Consider the following 20,090-nt stretch of genomic DNA (forward strand, 5'->3'; position numbering starts at 1 on the left):
GTGTCAGAAAGTGATTCATGGAGTTTACCAAGTATTTTGCTGACTGTTGCAATTCTCGTATCTATAATCTATCATGTAGAATTTTGTAATACTCTGTTTCACAATTTATGTTGGTGAGTGGGTCAAACAGCATATAAAAAGCATGCTCTAGGCTCTTTCTCTCAAGCCCATTTTACTGTAACTCTAGAATTGTAGCGGTTACATTTAAGGAATCTTTAGGCCCCTTTCAAGTCCATCCAAAGAACAAGTGAAGCTGCTATTCAGAGTTTTGTGCCCAGTGTTTATGTTCCATCTGATGTGTGCCACCCAAGCAGCAGACAAGACATGTCTGAGGGTGCTTTGGGGAGATACACAATGATGTCACCCACAGGAAATATCAGGGAGGACTTGGCACTTCACAAGGCTGGCTCTTCTTCCATGGGCTCGCCAGCAGCTCTGTAAAAATAAACAGGCAATCAGAATACGGCACAAGAGTACACAAAGACATTGTAGATTTTCATGCATAATCAAAGCTGATTTTTCAGCTCTCTCTGATGTTTATTTGTGTTATTCAGTTATCCATAAATAGAGTTTCTTTCCGAGGAAGTATAAACAAATGTCAAGTGGAAAAACATTTTAGATCCAAGCAATCACTGAAAATGTTCCTGTTTATATTAAAATATGTCAGAATATTTTATAACTTTTTGTCCAGAAATGTACATGCTTTGTGTCAACAGAGTCAAATAATTTCATGAAAAAAATAGCTGTGATACTTTTATTTTACAAGCTTTTGCAACTAAAAATACGTGCATTTATTTTTTCAAGTGGGCCCATACCATTAAAGCAGAATAGTTCACAAGTAGCCAAGTACTTAGCAGTGTTTCTTCTGGGGCTTTTCTTCAGTCCTCTGATTTTTGATCCTGTGTTTCATAAATGCATTGCCTGCCTGCCTGCCTGCCTACAGCTTCTGAGGCCAAATTCTGAACTCAATCAGCATATCATTGTCATAGAGAGGTTTTTATTAGCAATGTCAAATCAGATTATACTTATATCTTTTATGCTAAAGTCTCTGTGAAATATTCAGCTTATGCAGGATGAGCCCTTTAAAACATCCAATATGAAAATAATGGGGACATATGCTGAGATGGTGTAAAGTGTCATAATTCCTTGTATCTAATAAGTTAATGCACCTGAGGATCATGCTGCTAATATAAAATGGGAATCCTCTGAGGTCACGGTGAGACCTCACTGTTGAAGGACATAAGGATTTGCACATAAACTATTTTTCACCTCAGTCTGGCAAAACAAATGAGCTTAAGATCTCCTTTAGAATAGTCACTTCAAACAATTTTGAAATGAGAGGAGGGCAAAAAGTAAATGCAAAATAATAAACAAAAGAGACATTTACCAGTTAAATCTGGCAAGCCAGTATAATAACTGGCTTCAATAAAACATCCTTCAGAAAGTACAAACTCATGAGATCCCATGGAAAAAAAAAAGTAATTAATGGGGGCTTGCATGGGATTTGGTAGTTTATTCAACAAGGAAGAATTTTAAATGGCTCTGGAGTTTATTAAATTCTTTCCCAATGAAAAATTCAGCAGTGTGTCTTTAAATGATTTTTTACAGGTTATTCCTTTATGATTTGGAATGATCACAGCTAGTATGTTGAAAAATATGTCAGATGAATTATATACAAGAAAAGATGTTTTTCAGACTAATCACTTTCCAAAGGGTTGTTGACCTTAAAAGATTATTAATCTATAAATCTCAGATTTTTTGTTGCTCACCACACGGTGGAGAATGTTTCCTGTGCACAGTAACTACTGCAGCTCCCTTGTTTCTGAGAGGCAAAGAAAAGCAGGATTCAGGAAAGGCTGCAGCAGGGGCCAGTTTAGACGGGGCAGTGCTGGAGTGGGAGGGCTTCCCTGCCCACATGCAGTTGCAGCTGGACATTGCTTCCCTTTGACAGGCACTAAAAGCCTGGAGAGCTTATCAAGGTATGTATAAAAATGCTTAGTAAGACCTCTCTCAAAAATTACTGAGGTCATCACTGTCTTCTCTTCCCCCCACCCCCACTTGCAATGTTCTGGCTTGCAGCAGAGACCCCACAGTGGCTGCCAGGGTGGGATGGAGTCCTGCCTGCTGCTGGGGTCCTCAGGTGTGATGAAGGATCATACACCATGTGGAGAATTCATACGGATGTTGCAAGCTGCTGTTGGGCTGACCACACACTTTTGGAAGACCTGCATATCCTCTAGCATAATGCAAAAGTGTAATAAGCCTCTGTTAAAAATCTGGACCCTGGGGCTGTCTGGGAAGAGAATAATTTGGAAGCAGATAACAGTTCAGTTTTTATGTTCTGCTGTGGGTAAGTGAGTGAATGAGAAGAAATAGTTGTCAATAGATTTCAGTTGGAGATTGGCAGAGCAGGAAGGAAGGGAGCTGTGGAAGTGAAAGTGGGAGTTTGGGTTACTCGTAAGGAGCTAGGGAAGCAACATGTGCAGCAGTCTGTTCACGTGTATTTGGCTTCTGGGAATGACAATGTCAAGATCATAGTACAGCTGAGAGGTGATCTTATTCAGGGTTTTAGTTCTGGGCAATTTTTCCCTTATGAGGGTGTTTCTGAATGCCAGGACTGGCCTTGAGTGCTATATTCTAATATAATCCAATATATTCCAACAATATGCCAATATTCTGCATCAGCAAGAGCATAAGCACTAGTAGAAATTTTTATATGCAAAGGCGAGATATACAGCCCTTTTTGGAAATGGAGCAGAATTTAGGGTGCCCTGGCAAATCCAGATGTGGTTGCTCTCACAGTCTTTTTCAGTCTCCTTTTGAAGCCGCCTGTGCCTGTTTTAACTTCATTTTTTTAGTGCCAGAGAAGTCACTGGATCTATCCAATGGCTTATGATTAAAAACATACATTTTTATGGGTTAACAGCTTAGGCTAGAGTTTTGTGTGAAAGCCAGTAAAGTTTTAGGGTCCTTAGTACAGAGAGAAAAACACTGTAATCACGTAACATAAAGTGGTGAATTAATATATACCCCTTCTGGTAAAAGCAGAAGTTATCAAAAAAAAACCCAACAAACAAACAAGAGAACAATAAAAAACAAACCAGCCCCCCTTACCACCCCCGCCTCCCAAACCAAAAAAACAACAACAAAAAACACCACAAACAAGGGCACAGAGTCAGACAGGCCAAAATTTATGTGTGTTCTGACTTGTCCTTCAGAGATGCAGTTGCGAGGTTGGGGCTGATCCAGACTGATTCTGTGTGGTCAGCAGATCCAGAAAGGATCTATTACAATTGTAGAACTACAATGTGATTTTTCATTAAGGCTTCATTGTGGCTAATTTAAGCTGCAAGTTCCAAGGAGCAGAGCCCTCTTGCATTCTGTCTGTTTGGTGTGATAGAAATATTATTTACCTATAGCTCTCTATATGTGCAATTCGCGTTATGGCAGAATTAAATAGTCTCTTTGTAGTTAGCGCTAAACAAAATTATTCAATTTAAATCTTAAAACAAAATAAATAGATGAGGCAAAAATCCTACCATATGGATAAAATCTGGCAAAATGTGTGACATCTTAAGTATTGCTCTTGGCAGCTGAGAATAAACGGCAACCATATAATTTATGAGAATATAATTTAAAATAGTTCATATCTACACTTTAAAAAAGTTAATATCTAAGAATATAGATATACCCTGTACATCATCCAAAAAAACCCAAATATTTCTCTTACCTTAGTTTTTAAATTAGAATTACAGGGATTCCTCATAGCTACATCATCACACACACAAAAATAAAAATTCAAGGTATGTTTCCAAGTCACAGAAACTGCTGAACAAAAGATAGATTTTCTGGCATGGTATGGCTGTTTTATGCCATAATCTGTTCCTAATTTAACTCAGCTGTCTCAGGGAAGATCATCGTAATTGAAAAGTGATCCTCTGGTAGCAGAGAGCTAGGGAAAAAAGAGGTACATTTCTATACCATGGAGATGATTTGAAGGGTGTCTAAAGGCATCATTTAAGAGATCCTGAGTAAGCGTATATCCTAGTAAAAAATGGACTGTATAGATCAAAGAAAAAGGAACTAAAAGTAAAAGCCATCATAGTTTAAGTGCCGAATAAGGTAACTACGCATATATAGTCACAAAAGAGGAAGTGAAGTCCAAATAAGGCAAATTAATTAAAGCATAAACTCTGGCAAATTAAATGGAAACCCTCAAAGAAGAAAGCGAAAGGAGAGTCTGACAAGCAACATGTTAATGGCATAAAAACTAATAATAAAAAGGTCTTTCAAATGCATCAGAAGAAATGATCAAAGCACAAAAGGAGCATCAGAGAAGGTAGACTACAAAAACAAAAGGAACTATTTATGTCTGTGTTCACTAGAGAAGTGTCAGGGAGATTTTATTATTTGCAGATGAATTATCTGAAACTGAATTAGCACTAGAACAAACTGATATGTTAAACATTGCCAAATTTCTAAGAGCAGATGATATTTGTCTGCTGAGTTCTAGGGGAATGCAATTATGATATTGCTAAATAAATAATTATTGAGCATATTCTATTGCTTATTTCAGCATCCACACCAGAGGTAAAGAAGGTAAGAAATGGACAATTACCATTTTTGAAATTACAGGAGATGCAGTAAGCCTTTATGGGGAAATTGACAGCAGCTGTAATCAGTGATAGAATTAGGAAACCTTTAGGTAATAGTAATTTGGGTAAGAGTTATGTCTTGACACTTACAGAGAAATCAAGCCTTACAAACGTATTACAAGCTTCTGAAGGAAATGAAGGAAAAGTGATCAACTGATGTTCCTGTACAAATAAAGTCTTCCAACAATTTTATCCAAATGCTTTGAAGAACCTAGGTTATGAGAGAAGGTCCTCTCATAGATTAATAATCAAAAGCAGGAAACAGGTAATAATACTGGTGAATTTTCACTATGGAGGGATTTCTAGAGCATCTCAAAAAGACTAGGCAGACTGCAAGCAAATTTAGGTGATAATGTTTGTTGATTATGCCAAATTACCGATCTTAGTCAGTTCTAAAGTTTCTGAGTGGAAAAGAAGGTAAGCAAACACAAACTAATAGATAATACACAATAGATAATACACAAAACAGGGGCCAGGACACCCTTAACTGCTTATACACAGTGATGGCTACAATGGAGAGCTTGGAGTTAATGGTATAAGACCAGAGAGCAACAAAAACAAAGAAAAAATCCCCAACATTAAGCTACAGTGTAAATCCACAGTGTGCCTAACACCTGGAGTCCTGCATGAAGTTCTTACTCCATCTCAAAGAAAACTACAAAAGGCACAGAACGGGGTAAGAACCATCAGAGGTAATAAATTATTTTCATACCAGGAGACAAAGAGTCTTGAGACAGCTGAAGCTTTTAAAACCAGAAATGGGAGAGAGACTATGAGTAAGAAAGGAGCTGCTTTTATTTCTCACAATACAAGAACTAGGGGGTTCCCAGTAAATTTATTGTTTAATAAGTTTAGAGCAAAGAAAAAGAAATGCGATTCCTGATGAGGCTGTGGGATTCACTACCTGAGTGCCAAAGGTGTAAGCAGGTTCAAAAAGACCTTTGAAAAGTTTATGCCTGAGTAGGTATCCAGGAGGCTTTGGCATAGGATGGGTCAGATACAGCTGTTGAGATCTACTGACTCAGCAGGGCAAGGCTGGCCCTCAAACTCCTCTGCCTCTGGTTCTCTTCCCGACCCACCCACCACTGGGTACAAGAAGAAGGCAGGAAACGAGAGGCTGCAGCCTGACCTGGGGAAGATGTTCTTCAGCTCCTGAGCCTCGCTGTGATTGCAGGTCCTGTGGGCTATGGCCAGGTAGATGCACGTTACTTACCACAGCTGAGGTTTATATCCAAATAGTGAAATGCTAAGTGGAGCTTCATGAGTTGATACACCAACACAGCAAGTGACCCTAGATGGTGGCTAGCTGTATCCCATGATACAACCAGTCGCTCTTGTATAAAATATTATGCATATAACGTAATGTGACTTGAAACTGCAAGTAGTAGCTCTGTAACTAAGAGTAATATCTAAAAATCACACTGTTTTCATTTTATTTGAGAAAAATCTGTGCTCAGCTGAATGAGGGCTGTAAGTCGAATTCTGATACATTCATTCTCAAGATTTACTGTTCACTGTAAAAATAGTAAGTGCAAGAGATCTCCCTCCACACCCTTTTAATTTTCCATTTTAAGAAGAAACATAGAGAAGCTCCAATGTATCAGGGACAGCACTGTACCGAATATATTCGTAGCAGATTTCTGAAATGGGTGTCTGGCCAAAGAAAAATTCTAATCAGCTATATCCGTGTCTTACATAGGGAACAAGCAGTTATCAACACACAAAAGTTACGGTAGTTAGAAATGTTTTATACGGCATGTCTGTTCCTTTAATTGCATCTGTATTTAAATCTGTGTTAGCATCATGCATGTTTTCTTTCCTATCCACAAACTCTTTTTTCTATATCTGTTCTCTTCTGAAGTCTATAATCAAGTTTCAATTGGATCTTAAAATGCAGACTTGTGCTTTGGTAAAATGAAACACCAAAAGCAAAGCAACTTTTCACAGTTTTCTTCATTTAGCCAGCCAGAGAAAATCAAATAAAAAATAATCGGCACTGTCACTTGAAGAAAAGAAAGAGAAAAGAAAGAAAGAGAAATACTTAAGATGGGCCTTAGCCAGGAGCATTTTATCCTTTATTCATCAGTGGTAAATGAGTCAGATATGAGTTGGCCAGGAAAAGAGTTGCTTTACCCAAAATCCGAGTTTAAAGTGAGTCATCTCACTCCAAACACCAATATATCCTCCAACACAACTGGCAAGAGTTTCCCGCAAAGAGATTCTTGCTGCTGCTCTCTTCTTCTGGAGGCCTGACCATTCAAAGCTGAAGTCAACAGGATCTCTACCATCAATTCAGTGAAACAAGGTTAGAAATGCAGGCCAGAATTTTCAGCCTGGCTGACTATGGTGGGAATTAAGAGAGAGTAAATCAGTTCCTGGCATAATGAACGAACTCTTCAGGCTGTCCTGTCAGCTGCAACACTTTCTACTCTGATCCCACCCTACCTGTCACAACCAACTTTTCCAAACAAATACTCGATGCAAAGGCTTGCAACAGGTCTTTGGAAGGCAGCCCTTACCTAAAATATACCTCTATTATACAATGGCCTTATCAAGGGGACTCGAGTGGCCAGACATCTCCTAATGTCCCTGCAGCCCTGTTGTTTGCCATAGAAAGGGGCTGGAGAAAGAGCATCACATACTTGGTCCTTAATTACAAACATAACAAATGTAAAAAAGCAAAGTTGGACTCGTCGCTTACATTACTGCAGCTAGTGTTGGTATGTGTCTGTGAAATGAACGGCATGTTTTCATGAAATTGATGAAATTGTCCTGGCATGAAACCAGAGCGTGCAATGTTGAATCTGGATTTATGATCCTGTACTAGACTTCCAATCATGCTCCACGTGCAGCCGGGTCCTCTCAGGTCTCCCTGCAGCTCAGAGGACCCTCAAAGTCTGACCTTAAGGGTGAACGTTTTTGATTCCATACTCCTCTTTACATTCATCAGGAAGAAAACAAAGAGGATGATATCCCAATGCCTCAGAAAACCTAACTATCAATTCTGGCCAGTGGGACAGCACTTATGTTGTCCCATCACTCTCTGGTGGCAATCTGGCTTTGGGTGACTTCTTTGTGGGTTACGAACGTGGAAATAGACTTAGGAACACATGCATGCATAGGGTTTTTTTTTGTGCTGCTGAAAAGTCTCCGCAGCACCACAGAAGATATTTCAAACGAAGCCATTTTTCCACAGAACAATTCATCACGACGGATTCGTCCCTATAAGAGTCCAGAACTGATGAAGTGTAATGAATCTGGCAGCCACATGAATTCCACTTGTGTACATTTCAGCACATCCATTTTTTTTCCATTTCTCTCAGCTCCACTCTGAAATTCTGTTTTCAGAATGGGTGGAAACTGTCACAGGTTATCAGTAGGTAGGTAATAAATACAATAATTAAGTGCAGCATTAGTTAAAGGGTTGGGTTTTTTTAGTCGTGTAGGATCAGCAGTTGCTTTCAATGGCTGTAGTCTTTAGTGAGTGGAGGCGCATAACACAATTCCTGCTTATTCCGAGCAATATAAAAATACACAAAACTAACCACACCCTTTTTCAGACAATTTAAAGCTTTCCGTTGTTTGACTGTATTAGTTCCATCACTTTATCTAAAATTCTATATATTTCAGATCTATGCACACACAAGCAGGCACCTTTCTGTCCCTGACTTGCAGAAGTGTCTTGTATCTGTCACAAATTTATATGACAAACCACACATTATTCCTTAGCTGAGCACTGATTAGCACTCCCGCAAATCTAAAATATGTCTCTCGTTCATCACTAAATTCTTCTCTAAGCTTTTATGGATTTGTTTGCAATAATACTAGCACAACAATAGCCACAGCATATTAAAATATAATACACAATCAGAAAGGTAATTATGTAAATACTGTGAACTTTACTAGGTAGCTCTGCTCCCTGTGTGTCCCTGTGAGCCATGTCTGTCAACTCATGGACAGATGAGCACTCCCGCTGTTGTGAGAGGCGTTCACTCCCAAACACATCTACAGCCTTTAGCACCACGCTATTCCCCCGGATGCCTATCATTTCAGTTCTAATTAAAAGAGCCAACGCGGGAGGCAAGAACCAAATCAAACAAGTAGCTGTCATGACTTAGGAGCCATGGATCCTTCTGGTTCCACTCCCACCACTGTTCCCTCCTTTCTCCCCTGTTGTTGCACAGCCCCACTCCACTGCCTGCAGGGAGCTCATGAGTCTCCTTATAAGGCTGTTTTCTCCTTTCCTCTTCCCTCCCCCGTTTTCTCTGTGTGATGGAAACGGACTGGTTCCACTGCATTTTGGGTCTTCCTCTACTGGTGAAGGCCAGGAAAGTTTGTCCTTAAAATGAGTAAATAGGAAACTCCAAGAACTTCTGTAGTGGCTATTCTGATTCCTAACAACTCTTTGAAGAAATACTATTTTGTTGGTGACGGAGTATTCACTGGCTATGTTTTTTCATCTCTAATTGGCAAAAAAACACAACAGCCGTTACTGTATCGTTTTCTCAATTTGTGAAACTGAAAGCAATCTTTGTTAATGTAAAAAGCAGATGATAAGCTGGAAAAAACGGTGTTCTCATTCTTTGCTGGTGTACCTTTATCTTGGTACACAGAAAATGTTGGCCCTAATCCTGGTCAGGGTTGCTTCAATTTTTACACTGGCACTGTTCCACTGCTTCCAGGGAAGCAACTTTTAATGCCTGCCTATTATCATTTAATAATGATTTAAGTCCATCCTTATTAAATTTATCTGACTGTATGTTAAATGCCTTCCTAGAAAATTAAAACTAAACCAGGTTTGAATAGTTTCCAATGAGAAGAATATGGTTGATTGCACTTGATCATATCTATTTTCCTCATATGGATATTTCACTTTTTATATAATAGAGAGTATTAGACATGGGGAAAAAGAAAGGTTCTTCTACTAATCATGAACCTTAGTAAAGAATTACACCAAAAAAATACCTGCTAGCCCCGCTTCCAGAGGCCAAGTGAGAAAACACAAATCCAGGGATGAAAAATTCCTCAATTAGCAGATAATTTTGAAACAATCCTTAGTCTAGCTGTCTTCATCTCACTTGACTGGAGCAAAAGCCTTGTTCTCCACAATAATTACATATGCTTACCTGCTGCCTTCCTGAGGGATGCACTGCTCCACATCCACTGAAAGAGAGGCCATAGCAGATACTGTTTCTGTCTCCTCCCTCTCTCGTTTCTGAGACTCAGCCAGAGCACAATCCACTGGCACAGAGTATGGCTCCACTGACTTCCAGTACTTGCCTAAGGAAAACACACATAATAATTTATGGGAATTTTAGCTACCATGGTGGTACAAGCATAGTAATCACTTAGTTCAACACTGGGTGATTATAATTTAAAATCACTGCGGTGTAAGCAGCACAGTTGAAATTTCAGACTGCAGTGAAGAGGTATATTTCTGAACCTAAGAATGCCAAGTTGGAAAGTGCTTTCATTCCAAGGGTTGTGTCACACCCTTCCCCAGAAGGTAATAAACTGGAGGAGTAACACACAGACTAATGAACTCATACTGTCAGACAGGCTGTTGGCTTTATCTACACAAGGTGAAGGGAGTTCAGGGCAGGGTTAATACCTAGAAGCTCTAATATGGCAGACAGTTGACACATATACAGCAAATAGGACTAGAAAAATGAACTTTGTTGTACAAAGTGCTCACACAGCACTGTCTTGAAAAGGAAAAAAGACAGAAATGCCAGCTTGGACTGAAGTGATGTGCCAGAACAATCAGGTTTGTTAGTCCTGGATGTTCTTTCTCCTTCAACCTCAGGGCGTATACTAGAACAATAATTTATTTAAAACTTTCATATATGAACTCGCTGTTGCTGGACAGCTGCCAGATATCATAAGGAATAGAGCTTTCTGGTTTGCTGTGTAAAAACACAGCAGTGGACTAAAAGCATGAGTATTCTCTGCTTTCTGCCTGCAACAGAAGAGACAGTAAGAAACTTCTCATGCAACAAAATAATGGCAGGTGATTAATCATCAGTATATAAAATGGTCTGCTACTGCAGTACTGTTAAGAAACAGAGAGTGATTAGTGGTAACAAGGTGAACAAGTAAGAATTTGCATATATATTTGTTACAGTCCAGTAATCCCTCGAGCACTCACTAATTGCCGGGTGGATGACACCTGGAAATTGGGAGCTTTGGGAAGGCTGGGAGCTCTGGACCAGAGCTTATTCAGTGTTTAGCAAGAAGCTTCCAGCAGCTGCTGCAGAGGTTGGGTCAGGGTACTTATCTGGGAATTAGATGGAGGGTTTCAACAGCTGTAAAAGAGAGAGGATCAAGTAGAGGACTTTTCCGAGGGCTAAAAGGAGGATTTTGGCAGCTGGGCAACGGGCTGAGTCGAGGTGCTTATCCAGAGGGTAGCTGGAGGCTTTGACAGCTGGGAGGCCAGGCCAGCACTGGTGCTGCCTGTGCTGCACAAAGGCTGCTGAAAACTCCCTCTTTGGTAACATAGCTTTCAACACAGTTTCAGGCTTTTCGAAAGATGAACTTTTCCCTCCAGTGAGAAAGCAGCTGTCAATAAAGCCTGAAAATGTCTTTATTCAAAAACATCATTGCGAGATGAAAGCTCAACTCAATCTGCAAGAACAGCCAGCAAGCATGGCCAGTGTGTTTCTTTGAACTCTAATAGTGTGCACGTTTGAGTAGTTAGCAGAATCTTTAAATAACAGGGACCTTCTGGGGATAAAACGTAAAGTGTATTAAGTATCCTACAAAGTCAAGATTAAGTGTTAGGAGGTTGGCTTTACTCCAAAAGCATGAAAGCCACAGCTAAAAAGTTATGTACATAACAGTAGGCTCAGCGATTGGAGTCTGGCAAATTTTATAAAAACAAGACAAAAATATTCTCTATTATTACTGTGCTCAGAGACCATATTTTCTATTCATTAAAAAATACACTAAAAACAAACAAAAAAGTTATATGAGCATTCCACAATGTTCTCACAGATCATATGTGCAAAAGTCAGTCTTTGCAATATACACCCAATTCAAACCCTATAATTTATGAGCTAAATGTTCGCAGAGTGGGTGGGGTCTTTGTTGCAGAAACAGATGTGCAAGAAAATCAAATCTGTTGGCATGGGAATAATACCCCCTCTTGCCTATAAAAGAAATGAACCCATGTTCACTGCTGGAGTTTTCAAGGACTCTTATTCATAAAATAAAATATTAGTAACCAGCTACCACTGTGTTGCTCTCCTGCAGCAACAATAAAACAACATCAGTGAGGATTGCTACATTGCATTTGTTCATTCACACACAGGCTTGCATGACAGCTGCCCCCTGAATCCTGACTTTCTTGTAACACTAAAACTCAAGGCCAATTCAAGCATATTAGCAGGCTCCCTCTGCCCATTTAACTGCCCTCTGCTCCCAAGTGCTCACTGATTTTCCTTGTTTCCCTGCATTGAGAATCGTATTATAAGAAGGACTTCAGTAATAAAGGGGGAGAGCAGAGTCAGGCCAGGAAGCAGGTGGCAGCTCCCATGCTTCAGTGGAGGGTCTTGGAGAAGGGGTGTACATGGCAGCATGTTTGTGCTTTGTGGGAAGAAATTTTAAAGCCATCCCAATTAGGAACAGTGTCCAGGCAGTAGCAGGTACCTCATGCAAAAGGACTTTCTGATGCTTGTGAAAAAGTAATGCTAGTTATTTCTTTAACTTCAGAAAGCTGTAGCTTACAAATACCTGTGGTAAGCAGAACAGCTTTGCAAGCTTCTTTTTATAAAGAACAGCATTTGTATGTTGTACACAAAACATACAGGGCTTGCATGTGTCCTCAAACAAAAGATTTGCACGCAAAGTCTTGTGGAATAGAGAAGTGATCACAGCATGCAGCTGCAAAGGAGCTTTGTCAGAAACCGTATGTATGCTGTGGATTGATAATTAAATGAGCTCAAAAAGCATATGCCTCAAACTGCCCACATCTCTGAAAATGTCATTTTTACTGTGCTATACTGGAATGTGAAATTCTACCGGTCCTGTTACATTCATTGAGAAGAACCTGGTGGAGCTCAGGGAAAAGAATGAAGCATACTGCTGGTTTCATTCATACAAAACTTGAAGAGCAATCATGGCTTGCAAGAACAAACAATGAAACCAAATCAGTCTTCTAGGTATGCTTTGGCTTTCAGCATGAAAATGTGCTTAAGTCTCCCTCAAAGATTTGTGGGAGCACTGATTATTACCAGGAAATAATAAAACTGAATGTTTCTGTCAGTGTTACAGACATTTGTAATTGCCTTTCACAGATAGATTTGGACATGCTGTACCATAGCTTGCTTGAAAAAGAAAGAGTTTGGGGGTGGTATTCAAGCTAGTGAACAGGATTGTTTAGAAATAGCATATTACATGGGTGTGGGAATTACTACTTCCAAATGTATTACATTTCCAAAGGAGCTTTGGATCACTGTCACAAACAAAGCATTTATACAAAAATTCCATTCTAGTTAGAAAAAAGTTGTTTCCTCTCATTGTCTAACTAAGTATTTTATCTTCAATTTTTTGCAGCAAACATGGAGGAGGGACTTTTTTGTCTAAAATATTGCTAATATTAATTATCAAATTTGGATCACAGAAATACAGACTCAATATGCATGCAAGCAATCACTTAAACAAATCAGGCTTTCTCAGTATCTCTTGAGGTGCTACACCACAGCTTAATGCGTTTCAGCCTGAAATATTCAACATGTACTTGCTTCTCTTAATTCCATCTAAATATACATTCTCCATAAAGCTGCACTGAACTTCGTCAATGCTCCTTTCTGTCATCCAAGTATATTCCTTTCTAATACTTGGTCTCTCCCCAGACAAAATGAGGTTCGTGCAACTTTTTAGGTAATAGTTGCAAGAAAAGACAGAGTATTGTGTATAAATAGCACCAAACCCTGAGCAGCTCAACTTAAGATTTCAGAACAGCTCACTGCCATGACTATATCAGTTCAACTCAAGCTTGTTCTGAACAAGCAAAGTTAAGCCGCTCTGCAGAGCTCAGAACTGTTTTCAGACACTAAATTTGTTCCTAAATCTGTTCCTTCTTTCTGAACTGCCATAATTGGAGTGTACTTCTCATAAGACACTAAGCCTTTCTGGAGCCAGTATTTTTTTTTCCTCCTCAATTCATCTTTTTGTTTGTTTGTTTGTTTGTTTGGGTTTTGTTTGTTTTTTGTTGTTGCTTGTTTTGTTTGTTTGTTTTCATTGAATATGTGTCTTATTTCAAACAGAATTGCATATTCTTTCTCCATGTTTGTGGCCTGCCTGCAGCTTTCTGTCCTTAGTACCTGAATTTCTTTAACTTGTTGATTCCTTCCAGATCATTAACAAGATATTTTAAGGAAGATACTAACTGATGAGCTGCACTAGGACATGCTACACAGGAAAAATGGCTTACTGGAATTTCTAATATACAGATATTTTACTTATAGCTTTTGCATTTCTGGATATGAAGGGTGAATTGTATACCTACAATGAATTTTAATTATCACTTTCCAACTAAAATCTGACTGATAATTACCGCATGTTCAGTGGATAATGCATGGTGTCCCTTTTAAAAACTGCATTTATTTTATACAGATGAATCCCAATTATTTGTGATTCATCTAACATGAAGCAAAACATTTGTTATTCATTTGTTATTGTTAAGGAGCCAGCAAAAAGCAGAAGTCAGGAAGCTCCCACTGCCTCAGTAAAATGGCAAAGCGCAAAAGATTAGAGAATTTAAGGGAAGTCTGCTCAGTTGGATTAAGGCAACTGATGGCAGAGAGAAAAATTTTCAGTGAGACCAGAGCAAATGCCCTAAAGCATCTGGGTAGTAAAAGGCTGGGGTCAGGGCACACAAGTGAAACAATCAAGTACATCCTGCACCAGAAACAGAAAAAAAAATCATGTATTTGTTAGCATTGTTCCATGAATAAGTGCTTCTCATTCTGAGCTTTCTAACTTTGTCTTAAGCTCCTATCCATCTTGAAGCAAGTAACTTATACAAAGCTGCACAAATAGAATCTCAATAAACTATTTGTTAGATCTCTAATTTCCCTGTCTGTTCCTGTCCTTCACTGGCAAACATCTATTTCATCCAAGCTGCTCAGGAATGGAAAGATTTGGGAATATTCAGGAATCAGAAACATCTAAAGAATTTAAGCGGATTTTTTTTCTTTCAAAGCTAATACATAGGAGAAACTAAGAGGTGTCAAAGAAACAAAACCATATATATACACACATGCACTAAACACAGCATGTAGGTTTATACATAAAACATTTGCCCAATTTTTTTTTCTCTGAAACAATAGTTTAATGTCTGTGACATTAATTAATAATAAAAAATACCCTGAACCCACCAGCCCAAACTGAGAAACATACTTTGAATTTCAGTGGTCTTTTTTAAAGAAGCTATTGCATTCATGTTGGGGATTTGGTGCACAATATCTTCCGGGAGAGGCTCCAGCTGCAAGAATAGAACAGAATAATATAAATTTTCAATAAGCCACAGGGAAGTAAAACAAACTGAAACAATCTAATCCTCAGGAAAAGCTCAGCCCAATAACTGGTTAACATCATGCTGGTATCAGTTCTAAAAGTATAGCCATGATTTTGTTTTCTGTTTTCCAGCCATGTAATTGAATTCCAAGGGGCTTTTCTATTGGCTGCAAGACTAATCTATGGAGTCTCTGAAGCAGGTGCATGTCTGTGTATTATTCATTAAAAAAATGATAGTTATTTGTGTAATTTTTGTAGGTTCCTCACAAACCAAATTCCACTGTGTCTGTATATGCAGCTGGGCACTCCAAACAAAACTTTGCTGAAGCCACACTGGAACAGAAGTGTGCACTCTGTTATCTTTATTTTTCTGGTGTTATTACATCTAACCATCTTACACATTTTAAGATTTATATGGGAAAACCATAAAACACAGCTGTTTTTACTAGCTTTGCATTAGTTTCAAATAAAGTAGTAGATAAAAATGATTATGCAGATCAACAGTAAGAGTTCTCTAAGTAAGTTTTTTATAGCGTCAACTGCATTTTAACTAGGCAGTTTAAGTTATATATTCCTTGAACAGGGCTGCATCATGGTATATTAACAGAAGGAAGTGTTCAGTTACTGTAGTTATTTTTGCCTTGCAATGAATAGCTATACCAAGCAAACTGTATTTTGAAATTCATCCACATATGGGTTTTTGTCCACCTTCCATATATTTTCTCCTAGAAAAATAGTAAAATACCTTTTGGGCTAAACGCCTCTTCTTCTACTGTAATAACTATATTCTCCTTGAACTATGCTTACAGTCCAGTCAGTTTTGATACTTCCTAGCATAAGCTGCTACAGCTGCTTCCTGCAGATCCAGGAGTTACAACTGCGTCAAGGTGGGCAAGGAAGAGCAATATCAATACCAATCTCTCTTCTCTAAAGCTAAGGAAGTTCAACCATCGTTGACAAGAGACATCTGTACTGCAGACAAAACTACTTTTGTAAGCATGCCTGGGTCTACTTTAAACTAGGTCAAGTGAAGCCCACCCAAGGAGCTTCCCCTGTGAAGTTTTTAGTTCAGTAGCCATCATACATTTTCCTCTGGGTTGCTACCACTGCATTGCTACCCACCAACTAGATAAAATCAGCTTTGATCCAAGTACACAAAGTGGGAGGTAACTGCAGTGGAGATACTCCCTGAGTGGTGCTATTTTAAGCAAGCTCAGCTACAAATCCCAGAACTACTGGGATCCTACCATTATGATCAGCAGCGAATGCCTGTCAGTGATAAAGACATTGCAAATACCACCAGTCTTTTGGAGTCTCAGTAACTAAAATGAATAGGGCTGCTCATGTCATTATTTCCCTAGAATCCCATATGGGATTGCAGCTGGAAGGTTTCCTTGTGGCTAGAAACAATAGCACTATGTTTTGTTTTCAAATAGCATAAATCATTCCATTCTGCACAGTGCGCAAGTGTGCAGAGAAGTGCTGGTAGAACCTGACTGGGTCCTAAATCTATTTGGTCACCAAGGAAGCCAAACTGCAAAGGAAGATTGTTGCTATCTAAGATGTATCATGGATCAGAACGAAGACAGCGATTATAACAAAAATCATATTTACAGATACATTTTCAATTCTTAAACCACATTTTTTTCATTATCTTTGTAGGTTGGTCTATTTGGTAACTCTTGCAGGTACATGGGAGAAAACTGCATATTTGTAAAAATGCCCACCAACAGATCAGCCTTCACAGATTTTAGAACAATAATCCGTATAACAATCTTAATAATCCATACCTTGGGTCATGTAGTTAATCAGCACTTCTTTTTATCACTTGTTATTTTAGTTTAAAGTAATCTGTTTTTTGGCCAGGAAGAGGACAAAATCCTGAAGATCTGTTTGGTTGTATTGGGTACAGGAACAAAGAAGGGGAAGCAAACAGTAGCTCAAGGTTCTGTTTTGACAATTTCCTAATTCCTAAGGCTTTGATAACCAATTAATTCCCCTGAAGTAGAACAAAATAGCTCCAGGCTCTAACAGTAGGAATAAAAATACAAGGTATGGCATTGCCAGACTTCAAGATGTGTGAGCTGTGTCTTGCTCTGTGCTTTAAGCACCTTGAGATTCTTTCTGCAGATCTCTTGTACTAATTATGAAGCTGAGAGCAACTGATGTAGAGATAACTAGAGGAGATTTCCTATTAAAAGGTGAATATTTTGTTACCTCTTCTGGAGCTGGATTTTTGCAGGAGCCAAAGAAATGTCTTGATTTTTCCTAATATATCAATGACAACTCTTTATTTATCAGTATGGAAATAAAAATTTTAACAAGTAGGCTGCATTTGAATAGCTAGACATATCAGATGAATATTTAGAAATGGTAGAGGTGTTTTTAGAAATCAGGATAAGCTGATGCACTGTTAAAGAAAAGAAGAAAAAGTGTCAAACATCTGACAATTATCCCAGGTGATGTGAATACAATAGTCATATTTGATCATTTCCTTAACAATTTTTTCCACAGAACTTTCAGCTATTCTACCTCCTCACTCTTAGGGATAGCCAGGCAGAACCTGGATCCTCTTCCATATCAGCACAACCTTATCAGACTCCAGAAGTGAGTTCATTACATCCTATACCGTGTTCAGCCCAAACGCAGCATTGTTACACAAAGACTGGAGAAAGCCAGGGGGTTACAGTAGCTATTTCTGTATACTTTTAAATTAGACTGTTTGCATTCAAAAGAATTATTTCTGTTGGCAGCTATTCACTGGTTAGATACGAATGTATAGACATAGGGATGTCCCTGGAAAATATCATAAATTAGACCCAACAGTGAACAAAAGAAATTACTCTACACCTGGCATATATGGCACCATCGCCTTCCCTCCTACACTTACTGGCACTCAGATCATGAAGTCTATTAAATCTGGAAGCTAACAGTAAGGAAGCTGAAAAGAGCACTGGAAATACACAGGAAAGAAATCTTTCAGAGAAGAACAGCTCAAGACAGTGCAGAAATAACTAAACCACTGGAGAGACACTTTGGACCAGACACAAAGGGTCACATTTTCAAAGCTTTTACATGGGTGAATTGGGCTTTTATGCTCAAAGTAGCAGATGAAAGTAGAAACTGTGTCTACTAATCATTTTTTAAAGTAGGAAAAACAATGTAAATGGGCAAAAATCACTTGGGTTGCCAGAGTCTGCCCAGAGGCATATCAACAAATGTTTGAAGAGGGAATTAACGATGGAAATTTCATGTGCCCAGGAGGTGATCTGAAATGATCCTTGGGAATGTGGAGAGACTCTGAAACTACAGGAGACTGTGCTGGGCTGAAAAGTCTAGAAAATCTAGAAATATCTGAATTGTCATTAGCAGTGTCATGTTTTAAAACACCAAGATGAACTTCAGTGAACATTGTTGCACGTAGTTAGAGATAACTGAAAAGTGTAGCAAATGCAAGGATAAGGTAAGGAGCATGGAGAGTCCTGAGAGAAGCAGAGGAAGGGGAGAAGACAGGACGGCTCCTTAGGGATGTCTAGGCTTCAGGAAGAAGTTCTATAACCTCCCTTTCCTGCACATCAGCACCTAGACTGGGCTTTGTTCTGTTGTGGTTGTCTGTGGTTACAGATGACTAAGTTCAAAGATCTCTTAGGTCCTCTGTCATATTAGCAATCTTCTCGAAGTTCCTGCACTTTCTGTTTGTATATAAACACTCTAGGAAGGTATTTTTGTGATTCCCTGTTACAATGTGGTACATAAACGAGTCAGTTTTCAATAGGAAATAGGTTCAAAGGCACAAAGGGTTATTAGCATCTACTAGTCCCCAAAACAGAAGAGGTCCCTTGGGAAACTGTAACTCTGGAATCAGAGTATTCTGTTTCCTTGCCCAAACCACTTCGTGACTAGCACTGCCCACACGGGGGACTTTGATGTCACCATGTTGACCTCTGGCACATACATTGCTCTAGCTTCCTACTTCACCTAATTCTCGATTTCTGGGGCAATTTCTGGACTCCAGGTTTATGCAAGCAGCAGAAGACAGGCGGCTTAGACTCCATGTTAATTATTTTCTAGTATTAGACTCAGATTAATAGTAAGGATGTGAGATTGTGACCAAGTTTACCATGCAATTTAAAATTGATCTCAGGCCATATTCACTGCCATGAATATTTCTATTTTGGTGAGAGAAATGCTTACCTGCTCTGGCAAATAACCCCTTTTTAATGCAGTCCAGGCCGTCTTGGCAGAGCTCACTGCCTGCCTGGCAAGCAGCCCCAGATTCACACTAAATTCCACAAAGGAGAAAATGCCAACTTTTCATCATCAGCAGGAAAGCTGCAGAGTACGAGCTTTCCACTTAAATTACTATCCCCTCCTAAATGCCAGCTCAACAGCTTGCAAGAAAGAAGCACATACTTCACACTCGGCAAGAAAATTGTCCAGTATAAGTTTTCAAGCATGCTTGGGAGCCAACCAATGACAATGTTTTGTCAAATTGTGCTTCAGACTGAAATTCAAGCCAGAAGAATATTTACTAGAAGATGTTAAATTTAGTCACTTTAAAATGTTTTTACACTTAGGACCATATTCAGCCTTGGCCGCCACAGTCAATGAGAGCAGACATGCATCCTCTGTGTGCCTTTGCTGCAGGGTCCCACTGGGCAGAGCCCGCTGTGGACTACACTTCTCTGTTTCCTCTATGCAAAGAAGAGCATGACCCCATCTGTGACTAATTATCGCTAATTATACACCACAGCAAACCACTGTACCACGTGGAGCTAAGAGACACTGCCCAAACCTGTAGACAGGCCAGAGGGACCATGATATTAGATGGACTTCTGTGTCCCATGGAAGTATCCCACCTAACTGTTTGAAAAGGAATGGAATGAAGGAAGAATTAAATCCTTAGTTTTTGACTCA

The 20,090-nt window shown here is 39.1% G+C and overlaps 1 protein-coding gene across 2 annotated transcripts in view; it reads right to left on the reverse strand.

Annotated features, from left to right (window-relative positions):
* Window positions 1-395: 395 nt before the first annotated feature.
* HDAC9 (histone deacetylase 9) overlaps window positions 396-20,090 on the reverse strand; it is a gene marked incomplete at its 3' end in the record, with an annotated part of 428,033 nt that continues 408,338 nt past the window's right edge. For both annotated transcript variants that reach the window (XM_082043859.1, XM_082043855.1), the window contains 3 exons: window positions 15,057-15,141; window positions 9,782-9,935; window positions 396-435 (listed from right to left, as the gene is read on the reverse strand). In XM_082043859.1, the coding sequence (XP_081899985.1) occupies window positions 396-435; window positions 9,782-9,935; window positions 15,057-15,141 (279 nt within the window). The remainder of the gene's footprint in view (window positions 436-9,781; window positions 9,936-15,056; window positions 15,142-20,090) is intronic.

Source organism: Streptopelia decaocto, assembly GCF_964273445.1.
Source record: "Streptopelia decaocto genome assembly, chromosome: 2".
Lineage (NCBI taxonomy): Eukaryota > Metazoa > Chordata > Aves > Columbiformes > Columbidae > Streptopelia > Streptopelia decaocto.